This window comes from Arvicola amphibius, chromosome 2 (genome assembly GCF_903992535.2).
Source record: "Arvicola amphibius chromosome 2, mArvAmp1.2, whole genome shotgun sequence".
NCBI lineage: Eukaryota > Metazoa > Chordata > Mammalia > Rodentia > Cricetidae > Arvicola > Arvicola amphibius.
In genome coordinates this window covers 13,832,359-13,852,282 of record NC_052048.2, presented here as the reverse complement: position 1 = coordinate 13,852,282, position 19,924 = coordinate 13,832,359, and the positions used below count along the sequence as shown (strand labels likewise).

The 19,924-nt window shown below is 46.6% G+C and overlaps 1 protein-coding gene across 2 annotated transcripts; it reads right to left on the bottom strand.

Annotated features, from left to right (window-relative positions):
- Positions 1-176: 176 nt before the first annotated feature.
- On the bottom strand, positions 177-19,623 carry Art4 (ADP-ribosyltransferase 4 (inactive) (Dombrock blood group)). 2 transcript variants are annotated; one of them, XM_038319530.1, is made up of 4 exons: positions 19,508-19,623; positions 16,813-17,136; positions 13,605-14,313; positions 177-1,361 (listed from the first exon to the last, which is right to left on the bottom strand). In XM_038319530.1, exons 2-4 carry the CDS (start codon positions 17,005-17,007, stop codon positions 1,249-1,251), a joined length of 1,017 nt encoding a protein of 338 aa, XP_038175458.1. In that variant the 5' UTR covers positions 17,008-17,136; positions 19,508-19,623; the 3' UTR covers positions 177-1,248. The 2 variants fall into 2 exon arrangements, with proteins under 2 accessions (XP_038175458.1, XP_038175457.1); XM_038319529.1 differs by lacking the exon at positions 19,508-19,623 and having other exon boundaries at positions 16,813-17,231.
- Positions 19,624-19,924: the final 301 nt, after the last annotated feature.

The window sequence follows — 19,924 nt, the reverse complement described above, 5'->3', positions numbered from 1 at the left end:
TCTGAAAGTGCATTGATTTGATCTTGAATGCTGACAAAAGTCCCAAAGAAAAATCGTTTCTTTTCCTGCTTATTCTTCTGTGATTTGTTTACTACTTAGGATCACCAAGTTAAAAACTGTGAACGTGTGTGCTCGCAGACCCCCTCCAATTGCTTGAGATAGAAACAGAACCCAGATTATGTTAGCAAAGGCATCGTTTATTGATTCGTGTGATGAGGAAGCTTGACGTCAGCTTCAGGCACCATTCTGCTCTGGGGCTCACCACACGCTCTTGCCTGTCTCAATTCTTTTTGTGTCTTAGCTCGGCCTCCACTGAATTAGCTTCTCAGGGAGGCAAATTTTTCTCTCTTTGTGTCAGGGAGGCTGGTAGCAAGGCTAAGCACACAGGTGCTGCTTCTGCCAATCACCCCCAAAAAGAGATGCCTGCTGTGCTCCTAAGCTGATTTTGAAAACAAACCCTGGCTGTGTCTCATAGGCTACAACTGAGTGGTCTTCTCTCTCACCATGGGTCTCCGGCCAACGCATAGGCAAGTGGTGTCCTGATTGGATAAGAACGCGCCTGGCAGAGGCTACCATGCGCTTGGGTAATAGTGGAATAAAGGCTTTTTCCAGGTCTGGTTAAACAGCTGCGGCAGGAGAGTGGTCCTTTGTGAGGTTCCTGCCAGGGCAGAGAAAAGAAGACATCTCTGAGGAGCACGAAGCCTGCTCAGGTCAAGGACGTTCTGCCCAATGTCTGTCTGCACTCCCGTCTCTCTGTAAGAGCGCTTTGAACATAAGACCTTGCTGTGGTTTGAGTGTTAAAGCTCCTTAGGTGTTGGGGTACTTTGTACCCTGCTGGTGGCTTTATTTTCCTGGCTGTGGAGTCTTCAGGAGGTGGAGCCTTGCTGGAGGAAGTGAGTCATGGGGGTGGGGGTCTTGAGGTTTGGTACCCTGTCCATCAGTAGTGCCCAGTGTGTCCTGCTGCCATGCCTTTCCGGCCATGGTGTTCTGTACGTTTATAAGTAAAACTTTCCTTTTGAACCTTGAACTTCTGCCTCTGGTTTTGGTCACAGTGACAAGGAAGTAGCCAATATAGATAGATCTCTTTTAGTAGGGATTTGAGTGTCTTCTGCCTTAGTTAGGGCTGGTTTTGAATAAACTTATTTTCTTCCACCAACTTCTGTCTCCTGTGTCCTCTGTGGTGTGGTGGGAAGTGTGGATCTCAGATTCTGATAACCAAAAGATGAGCAAAAAGTTTAAATAGTTCCTTTAAAAAGGAGCCGGCGGATTCCTTTGCCCTCTGTCTATGGAAGAGATAACAACGCTGACCAAAAAGAGGCAAGCAATAATCATCTGATCAGGGGTGCATCTCCTGCTGGAAGCTGGAAAAACAAAAAAAGACACAACTTAGAGATGGGTTAGGTAGGGGAGATTTTTAAACATTTTTAAGCAAGGTGTAGTGGCGTGTGACTTTAATCCTTGGGTGCAAGAAGCAGGCGGTTCTCTGAGTTCAAGGCCAGCTTGGTCTACAAAGGGAGTTCCAGGACAGCCAGAACTGTGTAGTGAGGCACTGCCTCGGAATAAAGAACTCTCTATCTCTGTCACGCACGCACACACACACACATCTGAGATGGGGGTCTCACTTTGTACGTAGTTCTGGCTGGTCTGGAACTTGTTATGTAGATAAATAACTACCAACTCACAGAGACCCACCTGCTTCTGCCTCCTGTGCAAGGCTTGCTTTATTTTAAAACACGTGTGTACGCATGTGTGTTTGCGTGGAAGCGTGCACACCGGAATGCAGGTGCCCATACAGGTGGTTGTGGGCCATTAGCTATGAGTGCTGGGAACTGAACTGCATTCTTCTGACAGAGTGGCAGCCGCTCTTCGTTGCTAAACCTTCTCCCCAGTTCCAGCCGCAGAGAATTTTCTTTGGGAACGAGCCCATTTCTTCCTTATTTACTGATGTAACACAGTGACTTCCTAATGGAAACATTTGAAGTCACTTACTTTAAAAAACTAAACTCAAAACAACTCTCCATTGTGATTTGAGCATAAACGCTCAGTGCCCAGCTTCTGGTGCTGATTTGAAAGGTCTGCCAGCCCTTAGGAAGTGCAGCCTTGCTGCAGGAATTACTCACTGGGGGCCAGTCTTTGAGCTTTATAACTTGGCCCTATTTTGTCTGTTTTGCATTTCCTGTGCACTTAGTGACTGAAAGGCCCCCAGTGTGGGGAGACTCTCACTCAAGTCTCGGGAAAACACGACTCCCCCAGTAACTCACGAGAGACTGTCCTTGCTGCAATCACACGAGGTTTAATGATGAGATGAGACGGGAACCAGTGCACTGGGGCCGAGACTCATAACCCACGCAGGGGAAGAGTTCGACCCTGAGTGACCGGGAGAAGGGGCTTTTAAGGGAAGAAACCACAGCCCAGTGATCCGAAAGGGGCAGGGAGGGTGTAGAAAATTCCGAGAATACCAATGATGATCACCAGGGGGCAACTCCCTGCCTCTCAAGACCACTCCCAAAGTCATAATCAGCTAGTTCCTTTCTCAAGATTATTCTCAAGATTACAATCTAACTTTATCTTCAGCTAGTTCCTGAAACACAGTCACTGAACTGGCTAATCCTAGATTCCTGATTTTTCTCTCCCTGCTTAGATTTTTGGCTATTTTCTTCCTGCTGGGGTGGGGGGGGGAGGGAACCTGGATTTATCCAGGGCTTTCTTTGAGGAGACCTGGTTTTATCCAGGTCTTTCAGTGAGAAGCTGCATTATACTCCTGCCTTAGCGCCTTCCACACTGTGGTGGACTGTGTCTCCTCAAGCTGTAAGCCCAAATAAATCCTTCTTCCTCTTAAGGCATTTTGTTATAGCATTAAAAAAAGGAACCAACACAGCAGCCTCCTCTTTGATTTCTGACTCGGAGAACTTAAGTTATTCTGCACAGGAGACAGGAAGAGGTCCAGAGACTTTCTCAGTCTCTGGGCCATGATCGTCATCTTCATCGTCGTCATCAGCTGCTGCACGACTCCTCCCCTATCGTTCCTGTGTTTATCATCATCTTCATCACTGCTGTGAAAGCTAACCTTTGATTAGTCTGGGTCTGTTTTGAGCCCTCAGCATCAAGAACGTATGTATTAATGTTTCTCTATGGGCGTGTGTAAATCCCAGTGCACATTACGTGTGCGCACATATGTGTGAAGCCAGAGGTGGAAGATCAGCATCTTCCTCTGTCACTCTCCGTCTTAGTTTTTGAGACAGAGACTCTCCCTGACCCTGGAGCTCACTGACTGGCTAGAATGGTCGGCCATGCAGCTCTGGGGTTCCACCTTCTCTACTTCCTTTCCCCGCTCAGTACTAAATTTGCAATGTGTGCCATCACATCTGATTTATTTATTTATTTTTCCATTCAAAAACTTACACTTCTTCCCCTCCTCTCAATCCCCTCCCAGTCTCCTACTTACCCTCCTCTCTCCCCCTCCCTGCTTGAGAGAGGGCAGGGAACCCTGCCCTGTGGGACATCTGATTTTTTTTTTTAATGTGGGTGCTGGGGATCCGAACTCAGGGCCTTGTGCTCATGTAGCTGGAGCTTTGCCGACTCAGCCATCATCACCCAGCCCCCTCAACATCTGCTAAGCTATTCACCCCTCACAACAAACTTAGGAGGTATTTATTTTCCTTGTCTTCGTTTTGTAATTGATAAAATTGTAGCAGAGGGATGTAAATGACACATATGTAGTGAGTGCAGCAGAAGCAGCCTCGCTTAGGCTGCTTCCTCTTGGGAGGCTCTTTCCTCAGACAGGTATGAGTCTAACTCTCTCCTCCACCCCTGTGCACCCCTTTATGCTCAGCGGCTCCTCCTCCGTGGTGCTTTCCTTAACCACCCGCTTTATTTTATTTTATTTTATTTTTTTAAAGATTTATTTATTATGTATACAACATTCCTTCCCTGTATGCTTGCATGCCAGAAGAGGGCACCAGATCTCATTATAGATGGTTGTGAGCCACCATGTGGTTGCTGGGAATTGAACTCAGGACCTCTGGAAGAGCAGTCAGTGCTCTTAACCTCTGAGCCATCTCTCCAGCCCCCTAACCACCCGTTTTAATATTGCAACTCTCCATACAGCATCCCCTAGGCCCTGGTCCTGCTCGGTTTTGTTCCATAGTACCAACTGCCCAATAACCTACGCTTTGTTTTGTTGTCTGCCTCAGCAAAGTGGAATGGAGAATCCCCGAGGGCGGAGGTGTTCCCTAGTCATTCCCTTGCTAGAATGGTTCCAGCACACAGGAAATGCTCAATGAATATTTACGGGAAGCATGACCGCTAGCTGTTGTTTAATATGATGATGTTACTACATCAGACACAAAAGTGACATTGTCACCCTATACTCCTGTTCATCCTCGGCAGCCTCTTCATAAGAATTAGGATGATAACTTTTATTTTTTTTTTTTTTTAGCTGTGACATCTGTGTGTGGCTCCTTAGTATGTAAGGTGAGTGCAGGGGCCTGAGGAAGCCAGAGGCATCAGGATCCCTGGAACTGGAGTTATAGGTAGTTGTAGCTGGCTGATGTGGGTTCTAGAGACCAAACTCAGGTTCTTTGCCAGAGACCAGTACATGTTTGGTGTGGGAGAATTGTCTGTATCATGTTTTAAATAAATGCTGATTGGCCAGGCAGGGAGTATAGGCAGGTCAACCAGACAGGAAGTAGAGTTGGGGTGCTGAGAACAGGAGAATTCTAGGAAGGAGGAAGCCCATTCCTCCCAGTCCTGCCCAGATCCTGCACATCACAAGCAGGATGTGACCTACCCCACTGAAAAAGGTACTGAGCCATGTGGCTAACATAGATAAGAATAATGGGTTACTATAAATTATAAGAGCTAATAAGAAGCCTGAGCTAATGGGCCAACCAGTTTATAACCTAATGTAGATTCTCTGTGTGATTTTCTCTGGGACTAAATGGCTAGGGAACTGGGCAGGACAGAAACCCCAACGAGCAGGCCCTCATGCAATACATGTTCTTAACTCCTATGATAGTTTGAATGCAATTGGCCCCCATGATCTCATAGGGGGTGGCACTATTAGGAGGCATGGTTTTTTTTTTTTTTTTTTTTTTTTTTTGGTTTTTCGAGACAGGGTTTCTCTGTAGCTTTGAAGCCTATCCTGGAACTAGCTCTTGTAGACCAGGCTGGTCTCGAACTCACAGAGATCCGCCTGCCTCTGCCTCCCGAGTGCTGGGATTAAAGGCGTGCGCCACCACCGCCCAGCTGGAGGCATGGTTTTATTGGAGTGGGTATGGCCTTGTTGGAGGAAGTATGTCACAGTGGGGGTGGGCTTTGAGGTTTCCTATGCTCAGTGTTGTAGTCGACTTCCTGTTGGCTGCAGGATATAGTACTCTCAACTCCTCCAGCACCACATTTACCCGCATGCTGCCATGCTCCCTGCCATGATGAGGGAACCTCTAAGACTGTAAGTGAGCCCCCCTCAATGAAATGTTTTCCTTATAAGAGCTGCTGTGGTCATGGTGTTTCTTCACAGCAATAGAAACAGAACTAAGACAATTGTTGAACCATCTCTCCACTCCCCAGAAGCTATGTTTTATTCTATCCTCCCAGGTTAAATAAATTTTTCCTTCCTTCCTGTTAATTTAGAATATTCCCTAGCAAAACCTAGGCACTTAAAATGTGGTAGAGCTCCCCTTTCTGTGTCTGTCTCTGTCCTTACAGTTAATCTCTCTAAACCATATATTTATGCCATTAGCCCGCTATCTCTCTTCCACATGCAAAGACTTCCCAGGTTCTTGCTTTTGCTTGAGTGGGTAGTGACACCTAAGTCCTGTCATGTCATTTCCACAAGCAAGCACTGTTTCCATTTCATTAGCAGAGTAACCAGCCCAGGGCTCAGACGTTGTCACAAGGGCCTCATAGCTGCGGACACACTCTGACTCCAGAGTTTATTTGCTTTTTACCCCACAGGTCATAGTCAATTCTTTTAGACCTCATCTCAGTCTAGAGCTCACTATGTAGTCCAGGCTGGCCTTGAACACGCAGCAATCCTCTGTGGAATAAATATTCCTGTACACTGTGTGAATATGTGTCGCTGTGATTAGAAACTGACTGGCCAATAGCTGGGCAGGATAAGGTTAGGTGGGAGAACCAGACTAAGGACACTGGGAAGAAGAGGGGTGGAGACAGAGGAGTTGCCAGCCAGACAAAGAGAGGGAATAGGGGGTGCAAGGTGAAAGAGAGGTAAAGCCACACGGCAGAATGTAGATTAATACAAACGGGTTAACTAGAGTTGTAAGTGCTAGTCAGTAATAAGCCTGAGCTTTTGACCAAGGTTTTATAATTAATAAGTCTCAGTATGGTTATTTGGGAGCAACTGCCAGGATACAGAGAAACTGCCTACAATCCTCCTGCCTCAGCCTCCCCTAGTGCCAAGATTACAGTCATAAGACATTACAAGCAGCTCTAAATTATTTGTTCTCTTACCCGTTCCCCTTAGACAGTCACTCTACATCAAGGGTAGTGGTATACCACAGGTAGGAGGAAGATAGTTCAGGGAACTGAAGTCCAAAGTAAAACGAAACGGGGAAGAACAGTAATGCAGCTAGATGTTGGAGCCCTTCGGTGGCAGAGAGCCTGCTAAGAGAAGAGCCTTCCACACACTGTCATTTCCTTCTCACCAGCACCTCATGGGGTCAGTTTTAGCAATGGCTTCCCGTTTACATGCTCAGCAACAGGTGCCAAGACCATGCCACTCCCCAAGACCACGCTACTCCCCCAAGACCACGCTACTCCCCCAAGACCATGCTACTCCCCCAAGACCATGCTACTCCCCCAAGACCACAATACTATTGTTCTCCACTGGCAGAGGTCACAGGTAAAACTAAGCTGCTACAAACAACTGGCTGTGTTTTCTAGAAGCATACCAAGAATTTTGATGATTTGAAATATTTCGACATAAATCCTTCTTTGTAAAGCCAGTGATAAAGAGCAGATTGTGTATTGTGTGGTGTAGTGTGTGTGTGTGTGTGTGTGTGTGTGTGTTTGGCACACATTTGTTTTGCTGAAAGGAATTACTTAAGGGAGAAAAACAAATTAAACATTCTCTTGGCATAATTTGACTCTCTTAATAAACATGAAAATATTACTATGGCAACTAGTGTAGATCATGTGGGGGCAACAAAGTGATTACAAGGGAGACAGGGTAGTTTAGAATAACTTAATTTTTTTTGTATTTTCTCCCTTGAATCTGTTTTGTTACCAGTTTGAGCCCTTGGCTTATTTTTGAATGGTTCAGGTCCTTGGTTCTTTGAATTTGGGTTTCAAGTTCACAAAACTAAAAGGGTTTATTTTGATATAAACTAAAAGACTGGGAAAGTTACATTTGTTAATATACTATTTCTCACTGAGACAAAGACAGTATCCTAACTGGTTAATTTTAACAGTCTGTTTTGGTTATTGTTGTTTTGTTTTATTGTTTGTTGTTTTTTTGTGACAAGGGCTCAGGCTGGCCTCAGTCTCCCTAGATAAACTAGGACTGACTTTGAACTCCTAGTCCCAACTCTTCTTCCCAAGCCCTGGGTTAGAGGCGTGTGCCACCCTGCCATACTGCGTGCTGTCTTTTAAAGAATCCATCTCTTGAGTTACAGGTGAAGAGGGGAGGCAGGCTGCCCTGGCTCATAGGGGCTTCGGGAATATGCACTAGAGTGTGGTCTTTGCTCTGGAGAGATAATGTAAGAATGAGAAACTGTCTTAGGAGAGGATCAGAGTTTCCTGAGGAGTTAGATGCCAGTATTCCAGAACATCCATGCGTTCCCTAGATAGACCTTAGTGGGAGAAGTCAGCCTTAGCTCTAGCAGCAGAATGCTTGTTGGTTCTCGGCCACCCGGCTAGCTTAGACCCGGAATAATCACACAGAAGCTGTATTAATTAAATCATGGCTTGGCCCATTAGCTCTAGCTTCTCATTAGCTAACTCACACATTAATTTAACCCATTTCTATTAATCTGTGTATGGCCACGTGGCACTGGCTTACCGGGTAATATTCCCAGCATCTGTCTAAGGTCTGGGAAGAGTGCACTGACCCTACTTAGGAAAGGAACTGCCATAAAAAAAAATCTACGGCACTAAGATAGGTGTGTTGGTACATGCCTGTTGTTATTCTTTTGGTCCCCGCCCCTTTCCACGCCCACTCCCAGCGACCTCTGGTCTCTTGGAGTCATCCTGAATCTCTTCCCTCTCTCTCTTCTCACTGCCCCCTTTTGCGTGTGCACACGTGCCCTCCCTCTCTCTCTCTCTCTCTCTCTCCCCCTCCCTCCCTCTCTTGCTCTTGCTCTCTCTCTCTTTCTCTCTCTATCTCTCTCCCCTTCTTTTCCTCCCTCCCTTGACCCGCACTGTGAAGCACCCCCTTCCCTAATAAATAATCCTCCCACGCACGTGGTCGCATCCTGGGTCTCCCTTCCTCCGGCTCCGCGATACACCCTACCCAAGAAAAGAAGAACAACACCTGTAATCACAGAAATACGTGGTGGGTGGTACATGCCTGTAATACCAGAAACACATGGTAGGTAGTACATGCCTGTAATCCCAGCACTTGGGAAGCAAAGGCAAGAGGGTCAGGAGCTTGGGTGGATACTAAGTTCTAGAGTAGCCTGAGACCTCATCTAAGAAGAAAAGAAAATAATTGGTAGTGTCCCTTTCTTCCCAGGGTTCATGTATAGATATAGTTTCCAGAAGTTGGGATAATTGGATCATTATCTGAATGAGCACAAATGGCTCAAGGGAAGTTTCTTAAGACATCAAGAGCATCTCCTAGTATGGTAGTGACCGAAAAATGAAAGAAAACCACTGCAGGTTCAGCTGAGAACATCCTGAAGCCAGTCATGGTTTTCCCATCAATCAAGATGAGTACGTGCTGACCGTGTCCAACCCAGAGCGTACAACAGCTCTGTCCTTAGCTGAAGTGAAGGTCGGCAGCCAGACGGTGGCAGATGAGGCTTGGGGAGGGCCTCGCAGAACCACCAGGCTGGCCAGTGTCCTCTTCACCTTCCTGCAGAGCCCATGCTCAGAGGAAGAAAAGCCCTTCTTGCAGCAAGCGCTTGGGTCTCTCCTTTTCCCCTTCCAGACACTTCATAGTTGGGGCAGCTGGGAGGAGACCAGATGCTAGTGCCAGTTCTTGGCTCACATGTCTTTTCCCTTTTCAGTTTATGAAAAAAAAAGTCACCTAGCATGAAGCCCCCCACCTCCACCCCCTGGAGGCTACAAAGCTTGGAATTAACACATTTTTGGAAAAAGAACTTTGTTTACATTACAAAAGAAATGGTTATGTATGGCTATGTTTGACTACAGCTCCTTTTATTTGGAAAAGGGTTGGACTTTCGATTATAATCTTTTTCAGGCTCCAAACTGTTTCTAGCCTGTGACTTACAGGGTGACTCAGGTACCAGAACTTGTAACACAACTGAATAAAGCCCAGAGACAGATACTGGGGTTCAGCATGACGGTCAGAAGAGCAAAACAACCAGTCACAGGCTCTTTCTTACCTCTACCTCAGTCTGAAGTGGTGATCCTGCCTCCAGGAATCTCAGAATGAGACTGACTGAGAGCTGTCTCCTCCTGTCTTATATTCCTCTCTAGGGCTGGGATTAAAGGCGTGCACCACTACTGTCGGGTTTCTATGACAAACTAGTGTGGCTGCTGGGATTAAAGGAATCACCAGTCCCTGACTGACCAGGGTGGCTGTTTTACTCTCTGATCTTCAGGCAAGTTTTAGTTATTAAAATACAAATGAAATCTCACTATAAGAACTGCTTCCAGCCTAGTAACTTATATGGTGACCGGGAGATAGAAAGAAAGCTCACCCCTCCACCACTATTCACGCGCTCCGCAAGAGGAGGCTGACCTGTTTGTCTGGGGACTAAAGTTTCCAGGTAACTCCGATTTACCATTTATCATCTGCTAAGGAATGTTTAAGTAAGTTAGCATCTTAGTTTGCTCAATCTTCATATGGTTATATTGTTGTGCTCATTATGTAGGGTTTTTTTTTTTTCTCTCTTTTTATTTGAGTGCTGGGGAATTGGGCTCAGGGCCTCGAGCACGCTCTCTACCCACTCTGGCCTTGGTGCTCGTCTTGTAGAAGAGAAACTTAAAGAATTTAAGCTGCTTGGCCAAGGACGTTAGCTGATGAGTGGAAGAGGTGGTTATGGAGCCAAGCAAATAGATCTGGGCTCAAGCTGCCCAGCTCCCTGCCTGGCTCTTGAATACCTGGTTCTCCAGGCCCTGTCCACAGAGGGCGACAAAAGGGCATTGATTTTCACAAGAATGTTGTGGTTTCAGATGTTCACTGAAGACAAACCAAACAACCAGTGTCTGATACTGTATATGGCTATCCCAGCTAAGTCTTGACTCAAGGTTGAGCTAAAGTTGTGTTTAAGTGGTTTCATTACAGGAGAGCAGTGCGTGTGTGTGTGTGTGTGTGTGTGTGTGTGTGTGTGTGAGAGAGAGAGAGAGAGAGAGAGAGAGAGAGAGACAGAGACAGAGAGAGACAGAGACACAGACAGAGACGGAGAGGGAGAGGGAGAGGGAGAGGGAGAGGGAGAGGGAGACGGGGGGAGGGAGCCTAAGAATTTGTTTTTCTTCTCTTTCTCTGTATCATCTGTGTTTGTAGTACTTGCTATCAATCACAGGACCTTGTGCATCCTGAGCAAGTGGTCTCCCACTGAGTGACATCCTGGGCTTTGTTCTGGAACACCTTTCTTTGAGATTGACAGAATGGCAGCATATATTTCCCCAATCTCCTATTTGTGTTTCAAATCCTTTCTCTTCCCTTTCCTTCCCCCCACCCCCCTCCTCTCTCTCTCTCTCTCTCTCTGTCTGTCTGTCTCTGTCTCTCTCTCTTTCTTAAGACAGGATCTCACAAATCCCAGTCTGGCCTTGAACTTGCTATATAGTCGAGGACGGCCTTGACCTCCTGATCCTCTCGCCTCTCCCCCTAGGCAAGTGTAAGTTCAGGGTCATGGGACCTGGTGGGATGGGCGCTCACTCCTTATCGGGCGCCACTCTTTTCTTCATATTCTACTGCAGTTTCTCTTCCTTTGGCAATCACAGCTGTCGACTCTGTGGAGCCACGCTTCATGTCATTCACATTGCTGCTAAGAGGAAGATAGAGGAGATAACAATACGGGCAGGTCACCTCTCCTCAGTCTGTATGTGGAGACAGGGTGAGCAGACAAGACCTCAGCTTAGAGATGCCATCCCAGTACCACACTGTGGGGAACAGAACTGGGAAGGGCTGAGTCCAAGGTATAGACATTAGTGTTGATGAGAGAGTAGAGAGAGACTGGGAAATAATCCAAAGGTAGATGGTGCAGCTGGCTTACAACTGACTCTGTGCCTGCATTCATATGTGGGGAAGGACTATTGTTCCTAACTGAACAGAACAGAACTTGCGACAGATCTGCCCCTTAGCAGAGCAACTGGGTGGCAACATGAAGGACTGAAATGGGATTACTAACTTTCATAAAGAGCATGCTCTTTTTTTGTCTATTGTGATATCTTGGATATCTCTTTTTGTTTTTTAAAGGTTATTTCCCACAATATCCCCAGAGCTGCTTTTAAAACATTAATCAATTAAATAACCCACTTCTTTTCTGTTTTGAAATTATGTGTACTGGTGAGTGCTTCATCAGCTTGACATAAGCTGGACTAATTTGGGAAGAGTGACTCTCAAATGAGAAAATAGCTCTGTAGGATTGGTCTATATAGACAAGTTTGTAATGCCCTTTCTTAGTTATTGGTTGATGGCAGAGGGCCCAGCCCATTGTGGGTGGTGCCATTCTTGGGCTGGTGGTCCCAGGTTCTTTAACAAAGCAGGCTGAATAAGCCATGGAGAGCAAGCCAGTAAGCAGCACCCCTCCATGGTCTCTGCATCAGCTCCCTCCTCTAGGTTCCTGCTCTGACCTCCCTAGATGATGGACCGACTCCAAGCTATAAGATATAATAAATCCTTTCTTCTCCAACTGGCTTTGGTCATAGTATTATCACAGCAATAGAAACCTAACTAAGACACTGCACATTTTTAAAGATGTACTTATTTTATGTTAAGTGTATGAGCGCTGTGCCTGAGTGTATGCCTGGTGCCCACAGAGGCCAGAAAAGACATCAGAGTGTGAGTCTCCATATGGGTTCGTACTGGGGACCAAATCTGAGTCTTCTGGAAGAGCAGTCAATACTCTTGAGCCTTGAGCCTTGTTTCCAACCCATTTTAAGGAAAAGTCTCACACATCCTAGGCTTGCCCTGAACTTGCTATGTAATGAGAGAGTGACCCTGGACTTCTGATCTTCCTGCCTAAACCATGACACCTGGTTTAATGCCATGTTTGGGGTTCTAGTCCAAGGCCCTTGTGCTGGTCAGCATCCTCCCAGCTAAGCTACAACCCCAGCCCTGGACCTTCTACATCTTTTTGACATTGTTTGTTTGTTTTGTGTCTGTTGTTTTGTGACAGGGTCTTACTAATAGCTCTAGCCGCCGCTCCATAGTCCAGTCTGGCCTTGAACTCACAGAGATCCTTCAGTCTCTGCTTCTCAAGTGCTGGGATTAGCGTCGTGTATGCCACCATGCTTGGCTGATGTCCTCCATACATCTGATGATTTCTTATCATCCATAGCTTACGATGGCTACAGATCAGTCAGGTCCACCAGAACCTACTGCCAGGATAAGGCCCCTAATACTTTTCTGGACCTCTCCCCTTTCCACACACTGTTTTCCGGCCACCCTAGGCTCCAGTGACTCCCCATGATTTCGCTGTATGCTTACCCTCTGTCACTAAAAACCTCCGTGCCCATTTCAAGTCCCAAGTAGCCCTCTGTTGGAAGCCCACCTCACTTTCTCCAGAAGCAGAGCAGCTCCCTGCATGGACCAGCCGTAACCCATCGCTCAAACATCTGCTGTATCACTTGGGACTTTCAGATTCACACATTGGTTTCTGCTCTCCTTGTTCATTAGACTAAAATTCCCCCAGGATAATGATTTTGTTTTGATGTTGCCAAGGTGTCCAATCTTAACAGAATAGGATTAACGAATAGAAAACTAGAAAGTAAAAATTTTACTTTTTGTGTTAATTTGAGAACTTCTTATTCATATAATGACCTTGACCTCCTTCCTGAAGAAAAAAGTTTGATGGAGAAGGTGAAAAAATTTATATCATGTAGTAGGAGGACCCTAGGCTTGAGAGAGAAAGAGAGGGAGTTGCCTGGGGTTAGTCAGCCAGGCAGCCACCAGCCAGAAACCAAGGAAGCAGTGAAAGTAGAATATACAGAACTAAATAAAGGTGAAAAGCCCCAAAGCAAAACACAGATGAAGAGAAACAGGTTAAAATAAGTAGTGAGAGCTAGTGGGACAAGCTTAAGATAAGGCTCAACATTCATAACTAATAAGTCTCTGTGTTGTGATTTGGAAGCTGGTTGGTGGCCCAACATGGGGTGCCAAATGTATCCGGCTTTCTCTTGGGGCCAGTGTGCTCTATTCCAAGCCCACTCAGGAAAAAACAAGCAAGCAAACAAACCCGCGAAGAGCGCTCTACGATTGTGAAACATACAGATCCAGTTCAGAGCAGGCTTACCTTTTAACAGCTGGCAGTTGTATGTGCTCAGGTTCCCAACAGACCGCAAGCTTATCAACTCTCCTTTGGGGTTGCGGCTCTTACTTACGACTTCAAATAACTCATAGGGGGGGATCAAGACTTCCTTCCTGAAAGAGAAGTCTTGCACAGAGGCACCCAGGCACGTAGCAATAGTAAACAGTGTTTGGTTTCCAGACACCTGGGTCTCCTCCCTTAGCAGGGAGGCAGAAAGGAACTGGCCAAAGCGAATGGTGGCACCGACATGGACCTCAGACTTCAAGTTCTTCATCCCATGGTGCACCTCGTAGCACAGGTCACTGTTCTTCGTGGCTCTCTCTTCCCTCAGCAGCTGGAGGGCTGATGTGAGGTAGTAATGCAAATACTTGAAGTGGAATGACTGTCGGTACTGCCCAGGAGACCCCACAGCCTTGGCCATGGCTGTGGTAAAATCAGAGCTCACATTGGGATTCAAGGTGTAGACCAGGATGGCCACAGCATGTACAGTGGTCATGCTCTCGGGGAGGGTGTCCTCTTGGCTCAGCCAGGTTAAGTGGGCTTTCTGCCAGGCTCTGGAGTAATACTTATGACTGCCTATTTCCTCCATGAAGTAGTCTCCTTGGCTTAGCTCCTCCATGACCTCTTTGCTACAGCCTTGGTATTGATCATCAAAAGAATCTGGCGTCAAGTCAAGGTCAACTTTGAGAGCAACCTGTAAGAGAAAGAAATCTTGATTTGCGTTATCCAAGCCAGATAGATGGAAATGAGGTGCCAGATTTGTTGTGCCCCCGACAGCGTTTTGCATGGGGTGGTCAAGCCGTGTCCATTATAATGACCCCCGTGCTATTCCTACCTGGGCTGGGATCATCGTTATTCATAAGAGGCACACAAAACTCCAAAGCTCATCTCGCCAGGAAGGAAGTGTTCGGTACCATAGAGCTCGCAGTGTTTCTACATTTTGAATTTGTTGAAGACATGAAGCACTAACTGTACAGTTGGATTTTACTTTCCATGTCCTTCCGTTTCTCTTCACAGATGTCACAAAGGACACTAAGAGCTGGGTGTGGTAGCACATGTTTATAAAACTAGCACTTGGAAGGCTGAGGTAGGAGAACCTGCTATGAGTTGAAGGCCTGCCTGGCTCTATGTTGAGTTCAAGGCCGGCCTGGGTTACTGTGTGGGACCCTGCCTTGATGAACAATTAGTAAAAACTCAGGGTCAGAAATTGGGGTTCAACCTAAAGATCCGAAAAGCAAGCTCTTACCTCGACCTCAGTCTGAAATGGTGATCCTGTCTCCTGGAATTGCAGAATGAGACTGTGTCTGAGAACCCCTCCCCCCCATTTTATATTCCTTTCTAGGTTTAGGATTAAAGGCATGCACCACTGAGATTAAAGGTGCATGTCATTGTGGCTAAGGGGATTAAATGTGTGTGTTACCATAACCTGGTCTGTAAGGCTGACCAGTGGGACTGTTTTACTCTCAGATCTTCATGAAGTCTTTATTTATTAAAATACAATCGAAAAGCCACTACACTGCTTCAACCCCACCCAGTCCAAACAAAACAACCTCATATTAATATATATATATATATATATATATATTTAACTTCACATCTTGCTGTGTAGTACATGTCCTTGGAGGCCAGAGGTCAATGCCACGAGTCCTCCTTTATTGTTTTCCACTCTGGGTTTTGAGATAAGGTCTCCCACTCAGCCAGGAGCTCGGCAGTTTAGCTGAGGGGTTGGCTGGTGATCTCTGGAGCTCTGGGGACCTGCCTGTCTCCACACGCCTTTCCCACTGCTGGTGCTGGGGTTAGAGATGCCTTCCACCATGCCTGGATTTCATGTGCTTTCTAGGGACCCCCATTCAGGTTGCCATGCTTGTGTGTCAAGCACTTTAACCCTGAGCCTTCTTTCCAGCTGCCTTATCTTAAATGTTTAAACTGTTATCGAAGAAAAACCTTGAGCGATAAGTAGTGTTAGGTTCTCCTTGGGAGACTTTGGTGAAAAAAAACCAAACTTCTTGCTTACTTAGATTCTGAAGAAAAAGGGAAGAAAACAAAAGGCAAACATGGTATCTTAAATATCCCCCTCCTTTCTCAATGAGGCCACGTGGGTGCAGGCAGCTTTGGGTCTGGTGGCAAGCTGGTTTAAGAGTAAATTCCAGACCCGGTCAGACTTGTCTCCACAGTGGCTGGCAGCTCTGAGGGCTCTCAGATAACATCTTGTCCTGGGGGAAAAGCCCTCACATCACAGACATTAGGTTAACCAAGCCCCAGTGTGGAGAGCAGAGCTGACTCCCTGTGTGCAGTTTTTCTTCCGAATCTTCTCAAGAAAGCACTGTTCCCAGGGGAGCGGGCTGAGCAGAGAGTGGGGCAGTGCCTAGGCGAGCCTGTCCTCTTGGTAGTGAGGGGACAGCACATTCCTTTGTGGTGGGGTGGTAGGGGGAACACTTGAGCACTGTCTAGGAGCACTGAAATAAAGCTAGAGGCTCCCTGGGTTCCATCAGCTCACCATTGAGAACCTTACCTGAATTACCTAATTCAAACCTAGGCTTACATCTCAGCAAAGCAATGATGCTTTTCTCAGGAACAGAATGCCTCGAAGGGCAAGATTCTGTCCAAGGTCAGTGCTGTTGGGGGTGGAGCTAGAAAGCACTCACTGTGGTATTTTAAGTGTGTGAGTTATGATGACATGCTGTCTAGTTGCATACAATCTGTCCAGTTTTTAAGACCGATCGAATGATGTTAGGCAGTACATGAGATTTTAAAACAAGCTTCCATTAACCCCAGCCAAGCATCACGTTCTGTCAAATATTACCATGTCACCAGATCTCAGGTATTTTTCCCCGTATCGTTTATCAATAGCTCATTTTCAATGTCTAGATCTTAAGTTAGAATACTCAAAATTTGTGCTGTCCCTACAAAGTTGTTTTGAGTCAAACAGGCTTATTTCACATGATTTGTCCATTGGAAACAGTATGTTAATACTTAAAAAGAATCAGGAAAATAGCTCTATGCCAGATCATCAATTATAAAAAAATACCCCCCCCCCTTTTTTTAAATAGCAATTGTTTCCCCCAGTCTTCACTGAGATCCTTTGATCTTGGATTGTGGTTGTCTACGTTTTTATCACTGAGGTGGACACACCATCATAGTGGTGCGTAGGTCGCGCAGACCACCGAGAGATCCCCTTTTCCATTGCCCCTACCTCAGTGCTCCCCGCAGGGGTCTGCAAGGCACAGAGCAACAGCAGCATCCACAGCGGTGTGACCTGTTCTCCTGGCAGCCACAGCTTCATCCTCCCGTCCTCCGTACTTGGTAGAAGCGTCCTCTTGGATCTACTGGTCAGTGGGCAGCAGTGGCGCTTTGGGTCAGAAGCACGTCGTTGCCCTGAAAGCAGCATCCCGGAGTGCGCTCTAGAGCTCTCCTTTGGCCTTTTCTATCTGGGCTGTGTCTGAGGTTCTGCTCCTGTCGCCCGCAGCTGCATCAACAACCGACAGCTTCCTCCAGCTCCTTGGTAAAGTTGAAGTCTCTGAATGGGCGAGACAGGCACGGCACACAGAGATTGTCGAGCCGAGTCAGTTTCAAATTTTAAGAAGGTAAAGCCCTTCTCCCTATCTAGTCAGCATTCTGGGAAATGCCAAGGGTCTGCTCAGGGTCAGGCGCTGCAGTTCAGCCTTGGCTTTCCCAGAATGGCAGGAAAAAGCATGCTCATTAGTGCTCGGGGCCAAGTCCCATTATCTGGAGCCCCAGGCTTTCATTGTGAGCCATACCAGAGGCACGCGGAGTGCAGCTGGGGAGATGCAATCTTAAGGTGGGCCTGTGTCAGGCTTGTCTGGTGCAGCAGATAGCCCTGGCCTGCACGGCCCTCCACAGGCAGCGCACACTTTAAACTTTGTATACTTTTGCTGTTTTTCCACAAATGCCTTTGAAACATGCCCTTCCAGAGATGGTGACTGTTGGGTTCAGAGTTTTGAACATTTATTTCTTCTGAGAACTTCAGGTCCTCCATCCGTGATTCTGTGATGAATCCACACACAGGATTCAAGTCAGCACTTCCACCGTTAGACACTTCCTGCTAAACTCTGAATTCCCTTCCACGCTCCTCCTGACCTGTCAGACGCTGCGATCTCACAGATGTTTGCTATTTATGTTTCCTGCCTCTTATCTCACGCTGAAGAGAAACCAAATCCTCTTCTTGGAAATCCTGGTCTTGCTTGCTTTTTGCAACTTTAAAGAATGCCCATCCAAAGTCTCTGAAAACCATGGCAGTTCTTCCTCAACAGAAGCTCGGGATATATATGGAAGCATAAGAGAGGAAGGAAAAGTTATCCTTATCCTCAAGTTATTGCTTGGAGAAGCCACTATTTTGATTTAAATTTTGGCTTTATACCCTCCACCCACATGCACACACACACACATAGCAGAAATAAAGCCACAAAACTTTGTATACTGTTTCTCCTTATTTATTTGGTGTGTGTGTGTGTGTGTGTGTGTGTGTGTGTACAACTTGAGTAGCTTCCTCCGTCATTCTCCACCTTAGTTTTTGACCCAGGCTTTCAGTGAGCCTGGAGCTCACAGATCTGGGCATACAGGCAGGGGTGCCTCCTGGTTCTGCCTCCCCAGGGCTGGGCATACAGGCAAGGGAGCCTCCTGGCTCTGCCTCCCCAGTGCTGGGCATACAGGCGAGGGAGCCTCCAGGCTCTGCCTCCCCGGCGCTGGGATTGCCAGTCTTCACGGTGCCCTTTTTGGTGCCGCTTGTCTTATGAGTTCTAAGGTCCTCTTGCTCAGGTCCTCAGGCTTGCGGGGCAAGGGCACTGCCAGCCATGCCATCTTTCCAGCCCTATTAATTTTTTCAGAAATCTTTGTTTTTGAGACAAGGTCTCATGTAACCCAGACTGGCTTTGAACTCACAATGGAATTGAGGATGATTCTCATCTTTTGTTCACCTCTCCCTCCTGGGTATGGGGATAGCAGAATGAGCCATCATAAAGCTGTTTATATCGTACTGGGGAGCAAACCCAGGGCCTTACACTAGGAAAGCGCTCTACCAACTTAGCTACATCACAGCCATCACCTTAACATTTTACTGCAGACGTGTCCCCTCATAATTTACTATTTATTGAAAGTGTGTGTGTAGCTTGAACTTCCCTTGAATTCTTTCTTTTTTTTTTTTTTCCGAGACAGGGTTTCTCTGTGTAGCTTTGGAGCCTGTCCTGGTACTAGCTCTTGTAGACCAGGCTGGCCTTGAACTCATGGAGATCCGCCTGCCTCTTACTCCCAAGTGCTGGGGTTAAAGGCGTGCGCCACCACCACCTGGTTTTCCTTGAGTTCTTGATCCTCTGCCCTCTGACTCAGGAGTCCTGGGATTACAGGTGTGCACCACAGCTCTAAGCTTAAGATAAAGTCATGCTTATTGTTTTCCATTGCTACCTAAGATGTCACAAAATTATTTTGCTGGCTGACAATCAGAATGCATGAATGCATAGATGGAGACATTAACACTACAGAAAATTAGGCAAGGGTAAGTCTAAAAGAACATATCACTAAGAGGTGAATTTAGCCACTTTCTTAATTGACTTTTAAAATGACTTTAAATGAGGCATATTTTATAATTCTTCGTTCCTTCATTCCTTCGTTCCTTCTCTCTCTCTCTCTCTCTCTCTCTCTCTCACACACACACACACACACAGAGAGAGAGAGAGAGAGAGAGAGAGAGAGAGAGAGAGAGAGAGAGAGAGAGAGAGAGAGAGAGAGAGAGACTAACTGTAGCCTTGGCTTGCCTGGAACATTCCACGTAGATACAGACTAGGCTGGCCTCAAAGTTACAAAGATGCACCTGCCTCTGGTTCCCGAGTGCTTTGATTGACGGTATTTACCACTACAGCTGGTTTTAAACTTACCTTTTTATGTTACAACCATTTTCAACTGCCAAGGAATTTTGAGTCATGCAGTGAAGGCTGTGTGCTTTGTCCCCGTTTCTTCCAGTAGCTCTGTCTCATGAACCATGACACGGTATTAAAGCCAGGAAACAAACACTAGTAGGCCGTGTGTAGTTCTGAGGCATTTATCACGTGTGCAGCCTTGAGGAGCCACAGCCTCTATCACAACGTCAAACTAGGGGCTGGACAGATGGCTCGTTTCCACAGGGGACCTGGGCTTGGTTCCCAGCACCCACATGGCAGTTCACAGTGACCTGTAATTCCAGCGACCAGGGATCCTACACCCTCCTCCAGCCTCCACAGGCAGAAGGCACTCACGTGGTGCAGACGTACATGCAGGCAAGACACCCATACAAAACAAACTATGAGAGGATTGTA

Coding starts and splice junctions, on each gene's coding strand:
- Art4 (XM_038319530.1), bottom strand. CDS start 17,007: ATGCTGCTTTCAGGGCAACGACGTGCTTCTGACCCAAAGCGCCACTGC. Junction 14,314..16,812: donor CCCCTGCGGGGAGCACTGAG/GTAGGGGCAATG, acceptor TTTCTCTTACAG/GTTGCTCTCAAAGTTGACCT. Junction 1,362..13,604: donor CAACTGCCAGCTGTTAAAAG/GTAAGCCTGCTC, acceptor TTGTTTTTCCAG/CTTCCAGCAGGAGATGCACC.